The following is a 23,930-nucleotide window of genomic DNA, read 5'->3' on the forward strand; positions in this document are numbered from 1 at the left end:
AATTTTGATATTTATCCCATGATAGAGAAAAGTCGGTAGGCCTATAACAGTTCCATCATATGGCCTTCTCGTTCGGCTGCCAGTCCATGTCAGATACGGGAATAGTTGCCAAGTTATTAGTTAGATATGAAGCCTAGAAAGCCGTAACCGACCAGCGATTGTGTGATTCATCATTATATTTGCACATAATTTCCCCCACGAGATTCGAACCTTCCAGGGTAATCATAGGTGCGATGGCGTTTCCGAATTTCCTTTTCATAGACTGGCATTTGTTTGAGGTCCAAAGATCGATAAACTACAGTCTGTGGGCTGCCAAAGCATTTTGTGCTCCCCCCCTGCTGTTCGGGAAAATAGGGTTACTATATTTTTTTCAATTTGAAGCGGGACGCCTTCTGTAACTTTACAGTTTCCAATTTCACTACATAGGCCTACGTTTAAGCCATCCCGGCTGTCTTCATTGACCATATTGTCATCGAGAGTTCATGCGCATATTCTCTGTCTAAATATCGGGTTCAGTTTGAAAAATAGAAAGGAATACAGGCTAACGACACAAATGATCCAAATTTATTCATTCATATTCATTTTAAGCTTTCTATTTCATGTTATTTCGTCATGCTGTGTTAGACCCCATCTAGGGTGTCGCTGCTCGATAACCAGTACTGGTTTTTCAGCGTTTCCCTCCACCCTGATATGCTATTCTTCTTTTATTTTATTCTGTATATGTAGCTTGCGTATTTTCAAATGGTGGGAAAAATAAATAACTGATACTGATACTTTAGATTTTTTATGTACAGCAAAAGGAATAAAGAATAATGAAATAGTCTGCCGTTTCCAAGCATTGAGAATTTACTTATTCGCCCAAGCATGCTTCTCTGTAGATAATACCTTTAAAAAAACATTGTTCAATGTTACATTCACGTCCGAACAGGACCAATTATAATTGATTTTACATGTTATACGTTCGCTAACAATGTTAGCGGGAAACAACGAAACAAACAAAACAGCGCATTCACCTTCAGTACGTACGCTAGCGTTGCGCTATACCAGCAACAACAGTAACGAGAACATATTCGTGTATTATGCTGGATGGCTGCACGCAAAAACGGGACTTTGGCTGACTTGTCGGGACGGCGGGACAAGGCGCTAAAAAGCGGGACTGTCCCGCCTAAAGCGGGACGTATGGTAAGCCTAGGAAACTGCTGGGAAAAATTTAATACAATAAAGATAAATTTAATTTATTTCGAAACTTCATTTAATGTATCTAAACTAACTCGGCTCGTCGTTAGGTTATAAGCTTGGAAATACGCTTGCCTCTGATTACCCTGCGTGGATTCGAATCCCGTGGAGAATAATTATGTGCAATAGCTGGTAGTAGTGTGGTTCACGTAACAGCTGGTCGGTTATGTCTTCCTCCACCGTAAAGTCCATGCTTCTGAAACAAATAGGATGGGATAGGATTTACATATTTATCCTGGGGGAAAGGAAAGCCGATAAGACGGCTTAATCATATGGCGAATCACGGCCTCTCGTCCTGTTACCAGTCCAGGTCGGGTATGGGATTAGTTAGCCAGTTATTTGTTTTCGGCAGCATGGAATTGATGGTGGAGGAAGCCGTAACCGACCAGCGGTCGTATCGTCTTGTGATCCCTACTGTTGCCAGAAATACAGTTAGTTTGATGAAATGTTCCTTTTACTCATCGAATAGAAAAGAGTATTTCGATCAATTCCACTAAATTAATTCAACCAATTTTATTCATGTTCCGAATCAAAATCTTTGTTTTAGTCATTTACTAATGACTATGTTTACAACATCCGGGAGTTTTATAATTTAACGCCCTGATTGGTCGACGTCATTCGACCGTAGAAGCACCCAAAAACGATGTATCCGCCATCTCAAATTTATGGCGGAAATTTCAAAATTATAAATAATTTAACGTCAAATTCGATGAATAAACTCTTAAATATGATTTAATAATATTTTTAAAATTTTAACTGAATTTTTTAAATATAAAACGCAAATAAAACTATATATTATGAAGAAAAAGAATAAAAAATAACACCCATGTACAATTTGGCGGGTACAATATTTTCGCATGTCGCTCTGTAGTTGCAGAGTTGTCTATGTTGGCGTATTCACTCCAATGCGCCATACGGAAATACTTTGAATCAAAAAAATTCCAAATTGTGCACTTATGTGCTTAAATTTTGAGGAGTAATTTATTATTTTTGCAATGATGAATGCGCCTCTGGTAAAATGGAAGAAGGTTTCTAACTCTACAGGGCCTATACCGAGACCTAGGCATGGACATAGGGCTGTTTCTATCAAGAATTTAATGGTGGTTTTTGGAGGAGGTAATGAAGGCATTGTCGATGAGTTGCATGTGTATAATGCAGGTATTTCTTTTGATTTTTTGCTTATTGCGAAATCTTGTGACACTGCTATGCTGTTACATTTAAGCATTTTTTTAAAAATCTGTACGGGATATATCCCAAGATGAATGAGTAAATCCTATCCTTTTAAACCTTACTTAAGATTTTTGTTCGTTTTCCTGATTCTGTATTTTATTTTGTATTACTCATTTTATCGTCCTTTATGCTGATGGAGTCAAAATAAACTTGTTACTTACTGTAATTTTGAGGCGAATAAGAGAGGATAGGATTTTCATATTTGCCCAATGGGAGAGGAGAGCTGATATAACTGCTCGATCTTATGACTGCAATGACTTGTTACACGGTTAACATCACGTCAGATTCTTCATATCACACCATGCTTGTCTCAATAATAATCTAAGTTAATCGCGGCCGTCACATGATCAAAATTGCCGTTTTTTGCTAAAAACTCTCGAATGCTACGGTAAAATTTTTTTTTCCTTTGGTAAATCGGATTATTTTTTCCCAAGGAATTCAATGATGACGTTACTAGATTGCGTTTTTTTGTAGTATTTTGCGCAACCTCATTTTACTGTAATATTACCGATATTGAGGGATAACAATGTCCCGACGTCTCCCAAATGAGGGGTGTCTGATCATCGGTAAAATGGGTTTCTCTGAAACGGTACAATGTCACCCAATTTGTATAGTGTGCCGTACTGGTCCATTCCAGGAATGGGAATAGTTGACCAGTTATTTGTTTTTGTTGCATGGATGTAAATCATGAACCTTCAGTAGTGAAACGAAAAAAATATGATAACTTATTCTAGAAAATTTCTCAAACTTCGAATAATGTTTGAAACATATCCTGAAATAGGAATTACTAAAACGTGTCAGGATTGATCCTCAAGTGCGAGGGGAAATTCCGCTATTTTATCGCTTTATTTATTTCCGATTGGTTCATATTAGTTTTTATCAATGCAGTACGGCACACTATACAAAACGGGTGACATTGTCCCGCTTCAGAGAAACCCATTTTACAGATGATCAGACACCCCTCCTTTGGGAGACGTCTGGACATTGTTGTCCCTCAATATCGGTAATAATACAGTATATTCAAGTTGCGCAAAATACTACAAAAAAGCGCAATCTAGTAACGTTACCATTGAATTCCTTGGAAAAAAATAACCCGATTTACTGAAGGAAGAAAATTTCACCGTAGCATTCGATAGCAAAAAACGGCAATTTTGATCATGTGACGGCCGCGATTAATTTAGATTATTATTGAGACAAGCATGGCGCGATTTGAAGCATCTGACGTGTTCCCAGATCCCCCTCGTTTGTGAGACACATAGATTGTTTGTTTTATTGAGCCAAATGGAGGGAAATTCTTGGAATTTAGATAGTGTGCTGTACCGCAATGCTTAGCAAAATATTGAACAATGTATCGAACACACTAATCTTATTCTATGCCTGACATGGGCAAACTACAGCCCGCAGGCAAAATCTTGCCCGTTGGATGAATCATTCGGGCCCCCCTGATGCTGCCACAACCAAACTAAATTTTGATGTTTAACTCAAAATAGCTCAAGGAATTTGTTTCCGTTCCGAGTAAATTTAGTTTTGGCTCGAGGCTTATTCTTTACCAATTTTGCTTTTGTAACACTGTAAATAAAATTCCGTTGTCCTTGTCCACCCCTGTTCTATACCATATAATTGAAACAATTTATCAACTTTTTGCTCCCCTTTGATAAATATAAGACCTCTATTCGGTGCTCCCGAAGTATGGGACCCAAGATGGTGGAGATCGGAACGTAACATGGGTAACAGGTTAGGGTTAGGCGATAATTTCTTTCCAATTTTCCTTATTTTAGTCCTATTATCAGTTTGAAGACTAGCCAAGAGCTTCCCGTAGTATTTACACCTAAAATTTAGCCTAACCCTAACCTATACACATATTACATTCCGATGTCCGCCATCTTGGTTCGCATACTTCGGGAGCCCCATCTATTCATCATTAAACGTTTCGTTTATTTCCAGTCACAAACCAGTGGTTCATTCCTGCCGTTCGGGGAGACACTCCACCAGGATGTGCGGCGTACGGATTCGTTTGCGATGGAACAAGACTTCTTGTGTTTGGAGGAATGGTAGAATATGGAAGATATTCCAATGATCTTTATGAATTGCAGGTTTGCTTTTTATTTTTAATCGGCTCTAAATAAAGCACCAGAAAAGCAGTCAATTATGTCACCTCAAGTAAATACATGAAGGCAAAATATTGTGATTTCCCAAAATTCATCTTAAAAACCTATTTGTGTTAAATGAAATGTGCACTGTTCAGCTTTTTTCAAATCTTCAGAGGTAAATGAGATTTATCTTCAAGCAAACTTGAGGGTAACCATTGAAATTCCAAGTTTGATTTAAACTCTTTAAAATTATAGAATTCAGAATTTGATTATGCGTGTATGAAACGTTTAAACAATTCGACAGTGTGGTACCGTTCTATTCATCTATGGAAATTTTCCTCGGTGCTTCAAGCACATGCTTAGTTTGACCAATGGTAATTTATCACTGGATCCCTGATTGAAACAAGAATTGATTCTTAGTCAGTACGATCTAAAAACCATCTGGTTTATTTCACATTAAACCGTTTTTTTTTAAAAAATTCGAAATTCAATTATTTTTTAGGCCAGTCGTTGGGAGTGGAAAAAGTTAGTTCCGAACCCTCCCCCCACTGGGCCAATACCGTACCCAAGACTCGGACACAGTTTCACACTAATTGGAAATTTGATTTATTTATTTGGTGGATTGGCAAATGACAGTGATGACCCTAAGACTAATATACCAAGGTAAGATTTTTATATTCATTAGAAAGGCTAATATGATCGTGATTGAGACAGTCAGTGAATAGTTTTTTTGGTAAATATGCAGCTTCTGATAACTATTCCCCATTGGATTTGAAATCTGCAAGCATACGCAGGTAATCAGAGTTGTGTGACTGGTAAAAATCCAATAAGATAAGCATATAAATTTAAACTGATATGCAGGATGTCCAAAAAATTTCGCTCAATTTTATATTATTAAAAATTGTAAGTTTAAATAAATATTATTGTATGATAAATGAGAACTATAAGCACAATAGGAATTATTAAAAAACAAAGACAAAGAAATCTTCTATTTGTTATTACTATTAAATCGAGGGAAATTTTTTGTAACTCCCCCTGCTTATATTGGAACTATGTATATCTCCCTCACTATTGGTATTACCCTTTTTTTTGTTTTATTCAATCTTCAATGGATTCTGAGTTAGTGTCATACGCAAGATGCACTCCCACTTTTGCACAGTTCAAGTAGTTTATTATGTATTATAATGCGTGCATAAGTATTATGGTAATGTAAAGAACTAGTGAGTATTAGTAACTACAGCAAATGCAGAGCAAAATTCTATCTCAAAAAATGACAAAATTTTTTGACATTTAAAAGTAGTAGTAGTCCTGACCTTTTATATTTTGTGACCCCATTTGGAGGGTTCATTAATTAATTATTAATTATCATTATCCAGTGGTATTTATAGTATTACTTTGATTGATAAGTTCCAAATTTCATTATGTTCAAACAATTCATGCTCAACAAAGCGACCTTCTGAAATAACCTTATCAAGCAGTGAAACTGGGAAAAACGAGGAGTTACTAGTAAAATTTAAACGAGAATATCGGTCAGAGACCGAAGACTTATCAATCGAAAGTTAGGGGATCCCCCAAAACAGCGCTCTTACTCCATAGTGACACCTTGTGTCCCATCACTAATTAATTCATAACTCGCTAATTATACGACATAATTCACCCAAAATCAATAGGCTTCTGGTCCGAGATAAGATGAATGCACATGCAAAATCTGGAGCAGATTCAATCTCGCTTTCGTGAGATATCGCGTGCATCTAACAGACAAACAAACAGACATAAAGACAGACAAATATCTATCAACATACTTACCGATTAAAAACGATAAGTAATCAGTTTTGCGTCTAACATTGTGGCCCTTCTCCAACTGTTCTGCGGCCCCATGGGCACCCAGTTGGGAACCACTGGTATAGGACTATGATTGAGCTCAGGTCTAATTTATCCTATTTTCAGATACCTAAACGACCTTTATACACTTGAACTTTGCCCTGGGTCAGGGGTCACGGGTTGGAACGTTCCTGCAACCTACGGGGCTGCCCCTCCCCCTCGGGAGTCCCACACTGGCATATCTTGGACCGATGGAGACGGGATGGCAAAGTTGATAATTTATGGGGGAATGAGTGGCTGCAGACTAGGAGATCTGTGGGTTCTGGATATTGGTAAGGTTGCCAGGTTTATATTTCAATTGTGGCGCGATTGTTAAAGCATTGATATTAGGTCATGTTGTCAAAGCTGGGAAAAAATTTGAATAACATCAACAATGAAAATATGCGATTTAGCACAGTCTAACGCTTTGATTGCTAAGCCAACTTTCCTAACCTAACTTTTCCTTCTTATCATGATTAGAAATCTTCATTAGGGGTCAGTCGACCTTGTTGACCTTGAACTCTTGCCCAACCCTTCCGATTATATTCTATAATTATTGTTTTTTTGTTTATCCTTATTGCAATATGTACTGAAATGAATCATTATCTATCTATCTAACCGGGGGGAATTCCTTAAATGTTTGGGGAGAAAATTTAATTTTTATTTCCGTGTGGTATTGGATATCAATATTTTTACCTATTCAGTATTATCATAATGTATATATGTATACAATATAAATTATCCAAAATGTACAAAAGTCGGATAACTAGTTACATGTATATTGATTGGTCCATTAGTTGTATGGAAAAGCGATTTTTAACAACAGCAACAATGTCCCAAAAACAACAGCAACAATTTCACAAGACAATTTGATGGTCCACTCTATGTCCAATACCACTCCCTTTTCTCTAGTAATAAGTCAATGCAGGTCATGTATCTGAAACAAATAACTGGCTAACTGATTCTATGCCTGACACGGACTAGTAAGCCAATGAGTGGCGGTGGTTCGCCATGGGACTTAATCTGTTTTATCAGATTTCCTCTCTTTTGGATAAATAAGAAAATCTTATAATTTCATCATTTCCACAGATACGATGACATGGACTAACCCAAAGATAGGTGGTGTTCCCCCACTGCCAAGAAGTCTGCATAGTGCAACACTCATTAAAGACCGGATGTTCGTATTTGGAGGATGGGTGCCTTTGCTAATGGAGGATTTGAAAGCTTTGAGCCATGAAAAGGTAAAACTAGATAGCGGTCGAAGACTGCCGATTTATGGATCTGCGGTTTCGATTCCTTCTCTCTGACTCAGTACCGACACTACGTGGCCCATCACTAATTAATTAATAACTTGCTAATTATACGACATAATTCATCCAAAATCCTGGATAGGCTCCTGGTTTGAAATATGATGAATGCACATGCAAAATTTGGAGCAGATTCAACTTTTCAACTTTTCAAGCAGATTCCTTTTCGTGAGATATCGCGTAACATACGAAAGTGTCTAACAGACAAACAGACAAATACCTATCAACATACTTACCGATCTAGATCGATAAGTAATGAGTCACTCTTCAAATTAGATGTCATAATTTAGCATTTTCTGTTGGCACTTGGATTTAAATATGTGAAGGTCAGATGTCATACAAAAATGTTCCCATACCTTGTTAAAAAGTGTTCCCAATGAATTAGCGAATGTTTTTGAGAAATTTGTAGGACCAAAGTGTAAGAAATTGATTGAAAATTGAATTTTGAAGTAAATACACGAATAGTCTTAATCCTTAATTCTAGAAAATTAAAAAAATGTTTTTATGAATTGAAATATTGAGTCTCAAAGAATACTGAGAAAATTGAACTAAAAACAATAACCTTCCAATTTTAAGTAGCCTATTGATTTGCGATCGATTGATCCAGAAGTTACATTACCAACTTTTAAATAATGCGGGAATTTGACATCTTCCAGGAGTGGAAATGCACCAACACTCTCACATCTCTCAACTTGAAGACAATGTCGTGGGAGGCCCTATCATTGGAAATGTTTGACGAGTCTTCCCCAAGAGCACGGGCAGGCCATTGTGCTGTAAACATTAATTCTCGTCTCTATATTTGGAGCGGACGTGATGGTTACAGAAAAGCGTGGAATAATCAAGTTTGTTGTAAAGACCTTTGGTTCTTGGAAACAGGTAAATTTGACCTAAAATTCTAAGGTGGCATAAGCGTATCATAAGATGGCATAAGCATATCATAAGGTGACATAAGCATATCATAAGATGGCATGAGCATAGCATAAGGTGGCATAAGCATATCATAAAGTGGTATAAGCATATCATAAGGTGGCATAAGCATATCACAAGGTGGTATAAGCATATCATAATGTGGCATAAGCATATCATAAGGTGGCATAAGCATAGCATAAGGTGGCATAAGCATATCATAAAGTGGTATAAGCATATCATAAGGTGGCATAAGCATATCACAAGGTGGTATAAGCATATCATAATATGGCATAAGCATATCATAAGGTGGCATAAGCATAGCATAAGGTGGCATAAGCATATCACAAGGTGGTATAAGCATATCATAATGTGGCATAAGCATATCATAAGGTGGCATAATCATATTATAAGGTGGCATAATCTACTATTTTTGTGAATCCCGGTTCAGCATTTATTATTACATGGTGATAACGGTTGCCTGATGTCTGAATTCGAGATATTTAACAAGCTCACGTTTTACATTGCAGAAAGACCTGGAGCGCCATCTAGAGTCCAACTTGTTCGAGCTTCAACAACAACACTCGAGGTCTCATGGGGCGTCGTCCCGATCGCTGATGCATATCTTCTGCAAATTCAAAAATACGATGTCGGTAGTGGACCGCAGAAGGCACAACTGGCAAAAAAAATTGGTAAGAAGAAAAAAACATAGAGACTAGCAAGTACTTGTTTAGGTCGAAGTATGTGAACCAAGATGGCGAACACCGAATATAGTGTGTATACCAGATTAGGGTTAGGCCATAATTTTATTCCAGTTAACCTTTATTAGTTTTATTACGAGTTCGGGGACTAGCCAAGTGACTTCCACAGTATTTGTAGCTGAAATTATGGCCTAACCCTAACCTGGTACACAACCTACGTTCCTGTGTCCGCCATCTTGGTTCACATACTTCAGGAGCGCCTTTGTTCACTCCATATTTACATGTAGCAGTTATCACAAGTATGCTTGAATGAAAAACAATTGAAGAGTTGACCATGACTCTAATATATGAACATCTCCATATTTTCACACCGGAACCTGGGATATGGACGTGTCATAAACTGATTATTGTACATATCGCCGTTGTGCCGTACCTCTTTGTCTTGTGTATTGTACTAGAGTTTTATTTGTATAGTCACTTTCATGTCTGTTGTCCTAGTATAACGCAGCAGTCCTAAACTGCTGTTATCAGCCTTAGGCCAGTAAGGTCTCGAACCTGTATCCCGTCTTTGTTTTACTGTTTAATTCTTATGCAGATACTGTTACATTTTTGAGGCAAATAAACATACATACATACCTTCTACCCCCAGGTTTCCTCCAAGATGTGCAACTGCTCCATTGCGCAGTACCACCAGACCAGACTGTTAGCGCAGTAAAATTTGGATTCCGCACGTTTGCAACATCAGTTTTCAAATCATAGCTTGCTAGAATGTTCTATATTCTCAAATTAAATGTGTACTTCATTCAGTTTCTGATAATATGTTTCTGTTGTTATATATTTAACAAGGTTTGTAGACTCTGCTCAGCGTTAAAATATTGATGCTCAGTAAAACAAACATTTGCTCAGTGTGGCATTTTCTTAGAGGGAACATTTGCTCAGTGTAGCATTTTCTTAGAGGGAACATTTGCTCAGTGTAGCATTTTCTTAGAGGGAACATTTCCTCAGTGTATCATTTTCTTAGAGGGAACACTGCCTCCTGCATACATACATGACTTTTAACCATTCTGATTTATATTCTATTTTACAGAAGTTACTGTTAGTGATTTTTTGCCAAATCTCAAATGCTCAAGAATAACAAATTTTCAAATTATTCTTAAAATCGAAATTTTGTTTTTAGAAGCAAAACCAGAGGCTACAAGTCTGGTCAACACTGCTCCGAGATTATCTTCTACTATTACATCACAATCATCAGCGTCACACATGAGTGGAATTGCAGCCTTGGCAGCAGCGGCAGCCGCAACACAGAAGATACCCGCAGTGAAATCGTGAGTTTTTTATCCTACCCCCTTCGTTGAAGATTGTAGAATACTGATTCTATCTATCTGAGTGCCATATTTAGAAAATGATGCCAAACTTCAAATTAGTGCCATACTTGGTAATTTGATCCATATTTATTGAAATTGCTGCCTTATTTTATGTTGGTGCCATGTGCTAAGTTGAGACAATATACACGTATGGGGGCTCCCGAAGTATGCGAACCAAGATGGCGGACATCGGAATGTAATATGTGTACTAGGTTAGGGTTAGGCCATAATTTTAGGTATAAATACTACGGGAGGCTCTTGGCTAGTCTTCGAACTGATAATAGGACTAAAATAAAGAAAATTGGAAAAAAATTATCGCTTAACCCTAACCTGTTACCCATGTTATGTTCCGATGTCCGCCATCTTGGTTCGCATACTTCGGGAGCACCCACGTATGTACACAATATGTATATGGTGGTGCCCTACTTTAAATTGGTGTCATGCTTGATGCCAGTGCCCTACTTTAAGTTGGTGCCTTACTTCATGTCAGTGTCATACACCAATTTGGTGCCATTCTTGATGCCTGTGCCCTACTTTAAGTTGGCGCAATATTTTTGCTTTTGCTGTCATACATTAAATTGGTGCCATGCATAAAATGAATACGCTAAACATTGTGTACTAATAGAGATTTAATTCAATACTATCGAAAAATTCAAATCTTGATTTGAAATGTGCGAGTTTTATTGGATTTTCTATTTTAAAGTTTCTACTTTCTTTTCAACTCAAAAAATGAGATATGTGTGATCAATTCATATTCCAGGACTTCCATTACACTGACTTGGACCTACATATACATATTGGTTTGTTTTTCAGGATTCCATTGTCAATGTTGAGCTCTATGACTTCACAAGTCAGCACTCCCCAAATTGCAAAGCCCCAACAAGTCACTATGCTGCCATCTAGTATTAAAGTCAATCCAGTGAGTATAACCCACACAAGAAATTTGAAATTTTTTTCAAAATTCATAAATGGATGAAAAAAGTAATGCTGTAGCGTAGGTATAAAATGGTTGGGTGAACTAATAATTTACAGTTTTGTTGAAATTATTCATGTAGTAAAGAAAAGTATCATTTTTTGTTTACAAATTTTGTGTTGTGCCAAATATTTTATTTTATTTTATCAAGACAAGTCAAAATTACTCCTGTTTGAGAACTCCAAATCTAGGCCGACCAATTATATTCAAATTTTTAATGATGGAAGTGTCATCATGACATTCACATTTATCTGATTTCCACTAACCTTGTTAGATATTCCTCGAATATTTCTGCTGCTTTTTGGTGTAATGGGGCTGCCATGTTGCGTACAGAATCTTTCAGTAAGCCAATGTTTAATGGCCTTGTGTTTAAAACGTTAGACTCAAGTTCATTTTAGTTGCAAGCAAATTATCACAAACACCATGCCTACCCCTTTCCATGGTGCAACTAAACTAGGTCAATGTCAAAACTGAAAAAAAAGGGGCTCCCGAAGTATGCGAATCAAGATGGCGGACATCGGAATGTAATATGTGTACTAGGTTAGGGTTAGGCCATAATTTTAGGTATAACTACTACGGGAGGCTCTTGGCTAGTCTTCGAACTGATAATAGGACTAAAATAAGGAAAATTGGAAAAAAATGATCGCCTAACCTGTTACCCATATTACGTTCCGATGTCCGCCATCTTGGTTCGCATACTTCGGGAGCACTGAAAAAAATTCTGATTTGTCATTACTTTTTAATTTTGTTTTGCAGCCACTACCAACCGCTATTCGAACAACTACAACAATATCGAAACCCCAGTTAACATTTGTCAGGACCGCTACAAAACCTCTAACACCACCTGCTGGAACACGTCAATTTATTACAGTCAAGAAAGGTGGGGAATGAGAATTGATTAATGTATTTTATGAATGTGTACAAGAGCGCAGCCAAGATTTTTTTAAAGGGCGTTATGTCGAATTAAAAAGTGTGGCAATGGTACTATTGCTAGGCTGTGGAAGGGCCTTCTTTCTGCTTTCTACAACCCTGTGTGTGTATTTGTTTCAATACAGCACCATTATGACTTAAAGAATTCTCATTCTAGGATTTGGTATTTCAAGCTCGTTAACATTTGATCAAATTATACTTGTCAAAAAATCGAAATATTCTTAATATATAACAGCGGTCCCCAAACTATGGGTCGCGACCCACTGGTGGGTCGCAAGAAGAATCTCAGTGGGTCGTGAAAAGATGTAGAAAGCTTTGATTAATTATACTGGTTATTAGGATCGGTGGCAAAGCAAATTTGAAAGCAAATTTCGAAATAAACTGCAACTTTTCACTTTTTTACGTCTGAAACTACCTGAAATTGAAATAAATGTCAAGTCTATTATGGAAAATAGCAAGAAACAAGCTCATCTTTCTCACTAGCTTCACTGAAAATTCAATTTGAGAAAATAAATTTGTTTCCTTCATCAATGTTTTATTATTTTATTAAAGTTAAATGGGTCGCCATAAGCTGTGGTGAAAAATAGTGGGTCCCGACTCTAAAAAGTTTGGGAACCACTGATATAGAAAATGAACCGATTCAAAGGCCTTAGCTCAGGGTCGTCCAACCCGTGGCCCGCGGGCCATATGTGGCCCGCGGAAGCCTTTCGAATGGCCCGCGCTGAATTTTTACAATTAAATAAAAAAAGTTTTTGAGTAATGCAGTATACAAAGATGAAAAATACGAACGATTTGTTTATTTTCATGAGATGCGCTCTGCCAGCCCTTTCAAACGATTCATGAGTGCCGTTTTGAATCGAAACCAACTGAGAGGAGATATCGATACATAGTCGCTTACACTCTTGGTCTTTTTCTACCCTATATGATGGTATCGCAAAACAATCAAAGCCATTCTCAGACAAAGAATTCGTTAATGAATGTATCATGTATATCATATATGTATTGTTGGGGTTGCCAGTGTTTTTGACCGGAAATAAAAAGTGTTTGCAAAAATAGCCTGTCATGACAGACCGAAACTAGTCGTGTTGAAGAGCTTGGAAACTCTATAGCGGAAACTTTAATTGCAAAAACGGGGAAATTTTCATCGTATTTCTTGGGGCTCGACAAAAGCACTGAAATCTAGTTTACTGCTCAGTTGGCAAATTGGCGATTTTCTTGCGGGGAGTTAATGATGATATAAAATTACCGCGGAGCTCGCAGCCATTGCCCCTGTTAAGGGTATGACTAGAGGCATTGGTTTGTTAAGAGCTGTGATAAAAATGATCAATCGTCTTGGCTTGTCTTTGGCGAAACTTGGTTGGGAAACAACAGTTTTATTGTTCTAATAATTGTGAAAGTTTGGTGTGAGGGTTTTGTCTGTTTGTTCATTAACCTGTAGTCAGTGTAGCAAAACTAGAACATGACTACCACGTTAAGTGGCCCGCGCAATTTATTAGTGAATCGCATTTGGCCCTTCGGTCAGAAAGGTTGGACGACCCTGCCTTAGCTCTTTCTAAAATACGGGAACTATACAAAACCTACTGAAAAACACGAAAACGAATTACCTGAAAAAATGAAATAACTAATAGGTGCTAAAAACGGACTGAAACTAAAATATACCCTAAAGTACATTTAATTTTTGTTTCAGCACCTGGCCAGGTGGGGCAGAAAGTAACACAAGTTGTGACAACAGTTATTGGAGGAGTCACGAAGACAATAACATTGGTAAAGTCTCCGATAACTACTGGGATGCCAAAGGTAGGAAATACATGATATATTTTAATATCATTAATATTTAACTTCGCATATTCAGCGTTTTTTTGGTTTACTTCTCTCTGAACAAAGCTCTGTGCAAGCAGTAAAGAGCTTAGTGAGAACTGAGATTTTTCTAGTTTGGCATAATCTAACAAATTTATTACACAGAATAGAGCCCAAAATTTTTAGGCTGCGATGCTAACATAAATTTGACAATCTTCCAATTAGCTTACTCAGTCAGAAATTCAGGATTTTATAAACCAGTAGAACACAAAGGCCAAGAATATGGCTCAATCTTATGGCAAATAACAGACTTTTGCTTAATTACCAGTCTAGGTTTTGTTGGGTCCAGCACTCTAACCAGGTTTTCCAAACTTTGATGATTTGTGGTCCCTTTCAAAGACTCAAAAATTTTGCACCTTCCTCCCGTTCATCTATAAAAAATATTTAGTTTTGCATTCAAGTTATTCCAAGAAATACTTCACACGGTGCTCCCGAAGTATGCGAACCAAGATGGCGGACATCAGAACGTAACATGGGTAACAGGTTAGGGTTAGGCCATAATTTATTTCCAATTTTCCTTATTTTAGTCCTATTATCAGTTCGAAGACTAGCCAAGAGCCTCCCGTAGTATTTATACTTAAAATTATGGCCTAACCCTAACCTAGTACACATATTACATTCCGATGTCCGCCATCTTGGTTCGCATACTTCAGGAGCCCCCTTCACACTCAATATAAATTAATATAGCCTTTGCAAATGGTACCTACTGAAAGTCATTGCTCTCACCCAGGGCTGGGAAACTTCTCTAGTCAGCGGGCCAGATGTGGGAAAATGAAGTCCTCGGCGGGCCGGATTATTACAAAAAATACTTCGGTATCCAATCTTTATTAAATGCTCAACACTCACAGTCAACTTTACGTTTCTTGGGATATTCCATGGTTAATAAAACTTAATATATTTAGAATTTAAATATAACTGATAACAGTAGTGGGGAATGTTTACAACGCTCTCTGCTTTGACCTTAGATTGTTGGTTTAACAAGTGTGCTAACGCAATTGTTTGTTCACAAAGGCAATTGTTTATTTCATCAGCTCGCACTGACAGTGCGGTGAAAGTAAAGCGATCGGCAACTTTCGGGATTGATGCGTCAGACCACATGACAGAGTGTGGGCCCGCGGGGTCGTATGTTGCCCACCCCTGCTCTAACCTAAGGTTTCCCAAAATGGGATCCTCTGACCCCTGGGGGTTTGTGATGACTTCATAGTGAGTCTGCAAGGATATTAAAAGGGTCTGAATCATATTAAAATAGATCATAATCTTATCGATTTGCCAGTATTCAATGTTAGTATGTTAGAAATTGATACGACATAGAATGGGCGTCTGTCAAAAATTAGATTTACAAAGAAGGGTCCGCGCTCCAAAAAGTTTGTGGAATCCTACTCTAACCAATGATTCATTTCACTTCAGGTCACAGTGATTCAGAATCCACAGAACGGAAGCAAGGCGGCCCCGGGAACATTTGTGAAACTTGTGTCGACCAGTGGGATGGGAGGAACGCCAATTTCAATTGTTACACCACAATCATCTCAACAAAGCTCCATTATCAAAACAATTCCGATCAAAGGTATAACTGGTAACCAAGGGCAACAGAAGATTGTTACCATAACAACCAAAGTTCTATCATCCTCTGCAAATACCAATACGAATGTTTTGGCAGCAAATAAAGGGCAGCCGGTAAGATTTGTGCAATTTCTATATTGTGGTACATTTGGGAAAAGGAGTGTAACATGAATTTTGCGTTTACAGTGGATAAATAAACTATTGATGACTGAGTAGGGCGGTGGTGCCCAACATTTTATGGCTCAAGGACTCTTTCGGAGGCTTGTAGCACTCATGGCCCCCTGTTTATCATTCCAGTGGTATTCATAGTGTTATTTTGATTGGTGGATTCCAAATCCTATTATGTTCAAACAATTCATGCTCAACAAAGTGAAAACACCCTGTGAAATAACCTTATCAAGCAATGAAACTAGGGAAAACAGGAAGTTTTTTGGTAAATAGAAAAGTAAAATCGCCTAATGTTTTTTGCCTAACACTGTAGCCGCCTTCAAACCTTATCATGGCCCCCTCAAGAGGGCCATTGGCCCTCTGGTTGGGAACTGCTGCTATACATAATCAGTGATTGCTCGTATAAATCCCTTACTTGCTTCTTGTCCTGTTATCAGAAAATTTCTACAACCTTTTGCAGGTAGTAATCAAGAGTGCAGGGGTCGGCGGAGTGACACCAATGGTTATTGGAGCTGATGGATTACCAAAAGTGAGTGTATGAGATAGTTAATGAGTGTCGATGTTAAATAAAGCACAACCAGTGTCAGCAAAATTTAATTTGGCATGTTAAATCGTTCTGCTAACACCAGTTGTGCTTTATTTATCATCGATATGAATATACCTGGTGGCAATTATGCTCTGTGGTTATTGAGTGTTGATGATTAAATTTCAAAATTGCGCTTATTTTGTGGATTATTTTGCAAAAAATGGCTTCATTATTGTAAAAGAGTTTATTTTCTCCTAGTTTTCCTCACTGGAAGATGTAAAGCAGTGTTTCCCAACTGATGGGATTTTTCCCAGGAAGTAAATTATAGTAAATGGGGAAAAACTAAAGAAATATTGTTGGATTCAGATTTATATAATACAAGGATGCTGTAGCAAGAGTACAGCTGACTATTCAATTTAATTCAAGATCCCTGCTGCACATTAACACAAATGTATTTCTGTATAATTTTGTTTGCAAGTGTATAAGTGTATCAGCAATTGTTCAGAACATGAAAAAAACAAATTAAATTTGGTACTCCTGAAGTATGCGCACCAAGATGTCGCATAACCTGAACCTTCACCTGGTACACAACCTGAGTGAGCATACTTGGTGCGCATACTTCAGGAGGTCCTTAAATTTTTACTTATCGATTTTAATCGGTAAGTATGTTGATAGGTGTTTGTCTGTATGTCTGTCTGTTAGATGCACGCGATATCTCACGAAAGCGAGATTGAATCTGCTCCAGATTTTGCATGTCCGTTTATCATATGTCGTACCAGAAGCCTATTGATTTTGGGCGAATTATGTCGTGTAATCAGAGAGTTATTAATCAATTAGTGATGGGACACAAGGTGGCACTATGGAATAAGAGCGCTGTTTTGGGGATCCCCTAACTTTCGATCGAAAAGTCTTCGGTCTCTCACCGATATTCTCGTTTATATTTCAGGGAGTAAAATTGATCTCAACAGGGGGAGGAGTACAGAGATTGGTTGTCGGTTCTCAACTGAAGCAAGAGGAACAAACTACAGGTACGAACTTATATTTATGATGTTGCGGTCCCAGGATTGTCTATACTTGAAAGGATAGAACTTTTATATTTATCTCATAAGGAGAACATACTGATAAGACAGCTTAATGTGACGAACGACAGTCTGTTACCGTTTACACCATGGGTTCTCAACCTGGGGTTCGTGTACCCCCAAGGGTTCACGAGAAGATTTCCAGGGGTACTTGGATGACAGTCGAGTTTTCGTGTCTTGCTTTTTTTCAATCCTTTAACAAAGAAAGTAACTACAAGAGAAAAACTAGAGCTGCGTGCAGCTTTAACAGGCTTCCCGCGTAAAAAAAACTGAAGACGCGTTTTGCTCACTGGAGCGTGAAAGCGTGGTCAGTCATGCATAAAATTTGCAATTTATGATGGGGGACTTATTATCTGCATGTAATGTAAATTTCAAGTCTCTAAGTAGTGTCGTTCTCGAGAAGAAGATGAAAATGTAAAATCCTATATTGCTCACTGGAGCGTATCGCCGAGGTCACTCATGCGTATCCTTGACATATCGTATCCGGAACATGTCCATTAATCATTGTTATGAATTTCAACCCAATAGCATGTATCAATTTTGAGAAATCGCAAAAAAACTGAAAACGCGTTTTGCTCACTGGAGCGTGACAGCGTGGTCAGTCATGCATAAAATTTGCATTTAATTGCTAGCTGAGAAATTCTGCACATTTGAGGTGAATTTCAAGTTTGTAGGACCAATTAGAAAAAAAAATAATAAAAACTAGAGCTGCGTGCAGCTTTAACAGGCTTCCCGCGTAAAAAAGCTGAAGACGCGTTTTGCTCACTGGAGCGGGGAAGCGATCATGCAATTTATGATGGCGGACTTATTATCTGCATGTGATGTAAATTTCAAGTCTCTAAGTAGTGTCGTTCTCGAGAAGAAGATGGAAATGTAAAATCCCATATTGCTCACTGGAGCGTATCGCCGAGGTCACTCATGTGTATCCTTGGCATATCGTATCCGGAACTTGTTCATTAATCATTGTTATGAATTTCAACCCAATAGCATGTATCAATTTTGAGAAATCGCAAAAAAACTGAAAACGCGTTTTGCTCACTGGAGCGTGAAAGCGTGGTCAGTCATGCATAAAAATTGCAATTTATGACGGGGGACTTATTATCTGCATGTGATGTAAATTTCAAGTCTCTGAGTAGTGTCGTTCTCGAGAAGAAGATGAAAATGTAAAATCCTATATTGCTCACTGGAGCGTATCGCCGAGGTCACTCATGCGTATCCTTGACATATCGTATCCGGAACATGTCCATTAATCATTGTTATGAATTTCAACCCAATAGCATGTATCAATTTTGAGAAATCGCAAAAAAACTGAAAACGCGTTTTGCTCACTGGAGCGTGAAAGCGTGGTCAGTCATATATAAAATTTGCATTTTATTGCTAGCTGAGAACTTCTGCACATTTGAGGTGAATTTCAAGTTTGTAGGATCAATTTGAAAAAAAAATAATAAAAATAAATAATAACTAGAGCTGCGTGCAGCTTTAACAGGCTTCCCGCGTAAAAAAAACTGAAGACACGTTTTGCTCACTGGAGCGTGAAAGCGTGGTCAGTCATGCATAAAATTTGCAATTTATGATGGGGGACTTATTATCTGCATGTGATGTAAATTTCAAGTCTCTAAGTAGTGTTGTGCTCGGGAAGAAGATGAAAATGTAAAATCCTATATTGCTCACTGGAGCGTATCACCGAGGTCACTCATGCGTATCCTTGACATATCGTATCCGGAACATGTCCATTAATCATTGTTATGAATTTCAACCCAATACCATGTATCAATTTTGAGCAATCGCAAGAAAACTGAATACGCGTTTTGCTCACTGGAGCGTGAAAGCGTGGTCAGTCATGCATAAAATTTGCATTTTATCGCTAGCTGAGAACTTCTGCACATTTGAGGTGAATTTCAAGTTTGTAGGACCAATTTGAAAAAAAAATAATAATAATAATAAATAATAACTAGAGCTGCGTGCAGCTTTAACAGGCTTCCCGCGTGAAAAAGCTGAAGACGCGTTTTGCTCACTGGAGCGTGAAAGCGTGGTCAGTCATGCATAAAATTTGCAGTTTACGATGGGGGACTTATTATCTGCATGTGATGTAAATTTCAAGTCTCTAAGTAGTGTCGTTCTCGAGAAGAAGATGAAAATGTAAAATCCTATATTGCTCACTGGAGCGTATCGCCGAGGTCACTCATGCGTATCCTTGATATGTCGTATCCGGAACATGTCCATTAATCATTGTTATGAATTTCAACCCAATAGCATGTATCAATTTTGAGAAATCGCAAAAAAACTGAAAACGCGTTTTGTTCACTGGAGCGTGAAAACTTGGTCAGTCATGCATAAAATTTGCAATTTATGATGGGGGACTTATTATCTGCTCGTGATGTAAATTTCAAGTCTCTAAGTAGTGTCGTTCTCGAGAAGAAGATGAAAATGTAAAATCCTATATTGATCACTGGAGCGTATCGCCGAGGTCACTCATGCGTATCCTTGATATGTCGTATCCGGAACATGTCCATTAATCATTGTTATGAATTGCAACCCAATAACATGTATCAATTTTGAGAAATCGCAAAAAAACTGAAAACGCGTTTTGCTCACTGGAGCGTGAAATCGTGGTCAGTCTTGCATAAAATTTGCATTTTATTGCTTGCTGAGAACTTCTGCACATTTGAGGTGAATTTAAAGTTTGTAGGACCAATTTGAAAAAAAAATAATAAAAATAAATAATACCTAGAGCTGCGTGCAGCGTTAACAGGCTTCCCGCGTAAAAAAAACTGAAGACGCGTTTTGTTCACTGGAGCGTGAAAGCGTTGTCAGTCATGCATAAAATTTGCAGTTTACGATGAGGGACTTATTATCTGCATGTGATGTAAATTTCAAGTCTCTAAGTAGTGTCGTTCTCGAGAAGAAGACGAAAATGTGGAATCCTATATTGCTCACTGGAGCGTATCGCCGAGGTCACTCATGCGTATCCTTGACATATCGTATCTGGAACATGTCCATTAATCATTGTTATGAATTTCAACCCAATAGCATGTATCAATTTTGAGAAATCGCAAAAAAACTGAAGACGCGTTTTGCTCACTGGAGCGTGAAAGCGTAGTCAGTCATGCATAAAATTTGCAATTTATGATGGGGGACTCATTATCTGCATGTGATGTAAATTTCAAGTCTCTAAGTAGTGTCGTTCTCGAGAAGAAGATGAAAATGTTAAATCCTATATTGCTCACTGGAGCGTATCGCCGAGGTCACTCATGCGTATCCTTGACATATCGTATCCAGAACATGTCCATTAATCATTGGTATGAATTTCAACCCAATAGCATGTATCAATTTTGAGAAATCGCAAAAAAACTGAAAACGCGTTTTGCTCACTGGAGCGTGAAAGCGTGGTCAGTCATGCATAAAATTTGCAATTTATGATGGGGGACTTATTATCTGCATGTGATGTAAATTTCAAGTCTCTAAGTAGTGTCGTTCTCGAGAAGAAGATGAAAATGTTAAATCCTATATTGCTCACTGGAGCGTATCGCCGAGGTCACTCATGCGTATCCTTGACATGTCGTATCCGGAACATGTCCATTAATCAATGTTATGAATTTCAACCCAATAGCCTGTATCAATTTTGAGAAATCGCAAAAAAACTGAAAACGCGTTTTGCTCACTGGAGCGTGAAAGCGTGGTCACTCATGCATAAAATTTGCATTTTATTGCTAGCTGAGAACTTCTGCACATTTGAGGTGAATTTCAAGTTTGTAGGACCAATTTGAAAAAATAATAATAAAAATAAATAAATAAATAAATAAATAAATAATAATAATAATAATAATAAAACACAGGAATACAATAGGTTCCCTGCTGACAAGCAGCGGGAAGCCTAATAAATAAATAATAATAATAATAATAAAACACAGGAATACAATAGGTTCCCTGCTGACAAGCAGCGGGAAACCTAATAAGTGCCAATTAAAACTCAGCGTACATTTCCTCTGATCTTGCGTTGTTGTGATAGTGATGCAACAATGTGAAAAGCACGGCTTGGCAGTCGTTACAGCAAATTGTTAGTCAATATATCACAATTTAGTTTGGTGTCTGAATACTCGGGGTTCGCGTTGATTGTTTCGTGACTCGGGGGGGGGGGTGCTTAACAGAGAAAAGGTTGAGAACCCCTGGTTTACACAATGGGGTTGTCAACCATTTTCTGTAGAGCGGAACCCCAATAAATGCAAGGAATCCCTTTTCGTTTGATCAAATGATCATGTTAGTTATCATAAAAAAATGTGAAACAACATTTTTGCGCCGAACCCGTGGTCACAAACACTAATAAAATACACCCACTATATGTTTATTTTATAACCTTGTATTTGATTGTATTCGAACAATATGAATATAATAATATAGACCAACGGTGCACTACCTGCGGCTGTACAGCCGCATGCGGCCGCCGTGAAAAAATAATGCGGCCGTCCACATACAAAATCCTATAAACAAAAAACAAAAAAACTTCAAAATACAGGATTTGGCGGCTATGCTTTGCAAACTTTTTCTATAAATTCATTAAAATATTTTGACGTTCTATTATACTTTTGGGGACAAGAAAATGGGGGAGGCCCCCCTTTTCCCTACTTTCGATTTTTTTTCAAAAATGTGCAACCGTTGTGCAACTTGCTGCAATATATCTGCTCAAGAATAAGTCCACCGAAAAGAAAAATCCATTTAAAATGCGAATATTATACTTCCAAATAGTCATACATACTTCATAATTGGGCAGACTGCACCTCGCATGGGTCAAATACGCGGTTATGACGTCATAAAAGCCAAAAAATTCATCAACTCATCAACCCCCTGGAGTCCGTAGGGAATACAAATAAATGCAATGTGGCCGCCAATAGCAAAAAGGTTGTGCACCCCTCACATAGACTTTCAGATATAGAGAGATTCATTTTCAAAAATTAAAAAAAAAGACAATATAACATCATTTCATCGAAATACATTGCAGTGAATAATTTAAACATTGAATTGTGGGAACTCGAGAAGTATTTGTACCAATATGGAGGTAACTAATTTTATTTGCCTATTTTACATCAATTTGTGTAAAGGGACTGAAACCTATGGGCAGGGGGTATATTCACTTAGCTAACACAGACAGTCTCCGAACTCGTAATAGAACTAAAATAAGGAAATTTGGAATAAAATTATAGCCTGAACTGGTACACATACTACGGGAGTATCGTGGGCTGTATGCATTACCTTTGCGAGGTCATCGGGGCTCCTGGCCATTTTGTTATTTGAATGGAAACTTGCAGAACCCCAAAGTATGCTGGGGGAACCTTAGGATGCTGCGGAAGCACTAGACGGCAACCTACGGCCCGCGGAGCAATATAATCCGGCCCGCGACGCTTCACTAAATTATAGTAACAAAACGGCTGTTTTGTCGATTATATTCTTTATGCAAAAGATTTTATGTGTAGACTAAATTATATTATACCGTTCCAAGTATATAAGTCACAATTACTCGTTTATTGAGCCTATAATTTAATTATAATTTAGACAAATGGCAACAAAACGCCGAAAAAGTTAATGCTAAGTGCAAATGGTTTATTGGCGCAAAAAATATTCAAATGGTCAGTCTTCGCGCGCTGCTTAAAATTTAACCTCTGATCTGTGTTGAAAAATGTGATTCATCGGTCATCCGTTCGGTTTTTAACTTTCTAAAAATATGTGCGGCTCGCCAATGACTTGCAACCTTTAATTTTGGCCCGTGAGCGACAAAAGGTTGCCGACCCCTGCACTAGACATAATAGTTACTACAAAATTTTTATGGATAAATCCACGAATTATTTAAATTACTGGGATATAATAATGCTCATTTGTCATTATTTTTCAGCTCTGACCACAACATCTGTAACTCCAACCACCACTGAAGCAGTTATCAAAGAGGTAAGTTGGAATAATATTTTCTCTTTTCTGTGCAAGATTGCTCAAAGCAAGGTCCTGAGCCCTTAAATAAAAGTAGAAGGAGTACTGATAAAATCACAGCTGGGGAGTTAGACATCACAGCTGTTAGAAAGTACAATGGCTTCAGCTCTGATGCTTTATATTTTAGCCTTGCAGCTGGAAACCATTGATGTTTTTCGGTATTACCA

General features: G+C 37.8%; 1 protein-coding gene across 2 annotated transcripts in view; it reads left to right on the top strand.

The window, feature by feature from the left end:
• Nucleotides 1-2,102: 2,102 nt before the first annotated feature.
• Nucleotides 2,103-23,930, top strand: part of LOC120339016 (host cell factor 2-like) — a 36,083-nt gene continuing 14,255 nt past the window's right edge. For both annotated transcript variants that reach the window (XM_039407055.2, XM_039407056.2), the window contains exons 1-15: nt 2,103-2,394; nt 4,411-4,559; nt 5,059-5,219; nt 6,504-6,709; nt 7,506-7,657; nt 8,380-8,599; nt 9,160-9,321; nt 10,508-10,655; nt 11,508-11,613; nt 12,424-12,547; nt 14,285-14,394; nt 15,862-16,128; nt 16,643-16,711; nt 17,655-17,736; nt 23,672-23,724. In XM_039407055.2, coding sequence (XP_039262989.2) covers nt 2,232-2,394; nt 4,411-4,559; nt 5,059-5,219; nt 6,504-6,709; nt 7,506-7,657; nt 8,380-8,599; nt 9,160-9,321; nt 10,508-10,655; nt 11,508-11,613; nt 12,424-12,547; nt 14,285-14,394; nt 15,862-16,128; nt 16,643-16,711; nt 17,655-17,736; nt 23,672-23,724 — 2,172 coding nt within the window. In that variant the 5' untranslated portion in view covers nt 2,103-2,231. The remainder of the gene's footprint in view (nt 2,395-4,410; nt 4,560-5,058; nt 5,220-6,503; nt 6,710-7,505; nt 7,658-8,379; nt 8,600-9,159; nt 9,322-10,507; nt 10,656-11,507; nt 11,614-12,423; nt 12,548-14,284; nt 14,395-15,861; nt 16,129-16,642; nt 16,712-17,654; nt 17,737-23,671; nt 23,725-23,930) is intronic.

This window comes from Styela clava, chromosome 9, assembly GCF_964204865.1.
Source record: "Styela clava chromosome 9, kaStyClav1.hap1.2, whole genome shotgun sequence".
NCBI lineage: Eukaryota > Metazoa > Chordata > Ascidiacea > Stolidobranchia > Styelidae > Styela > Styela clava.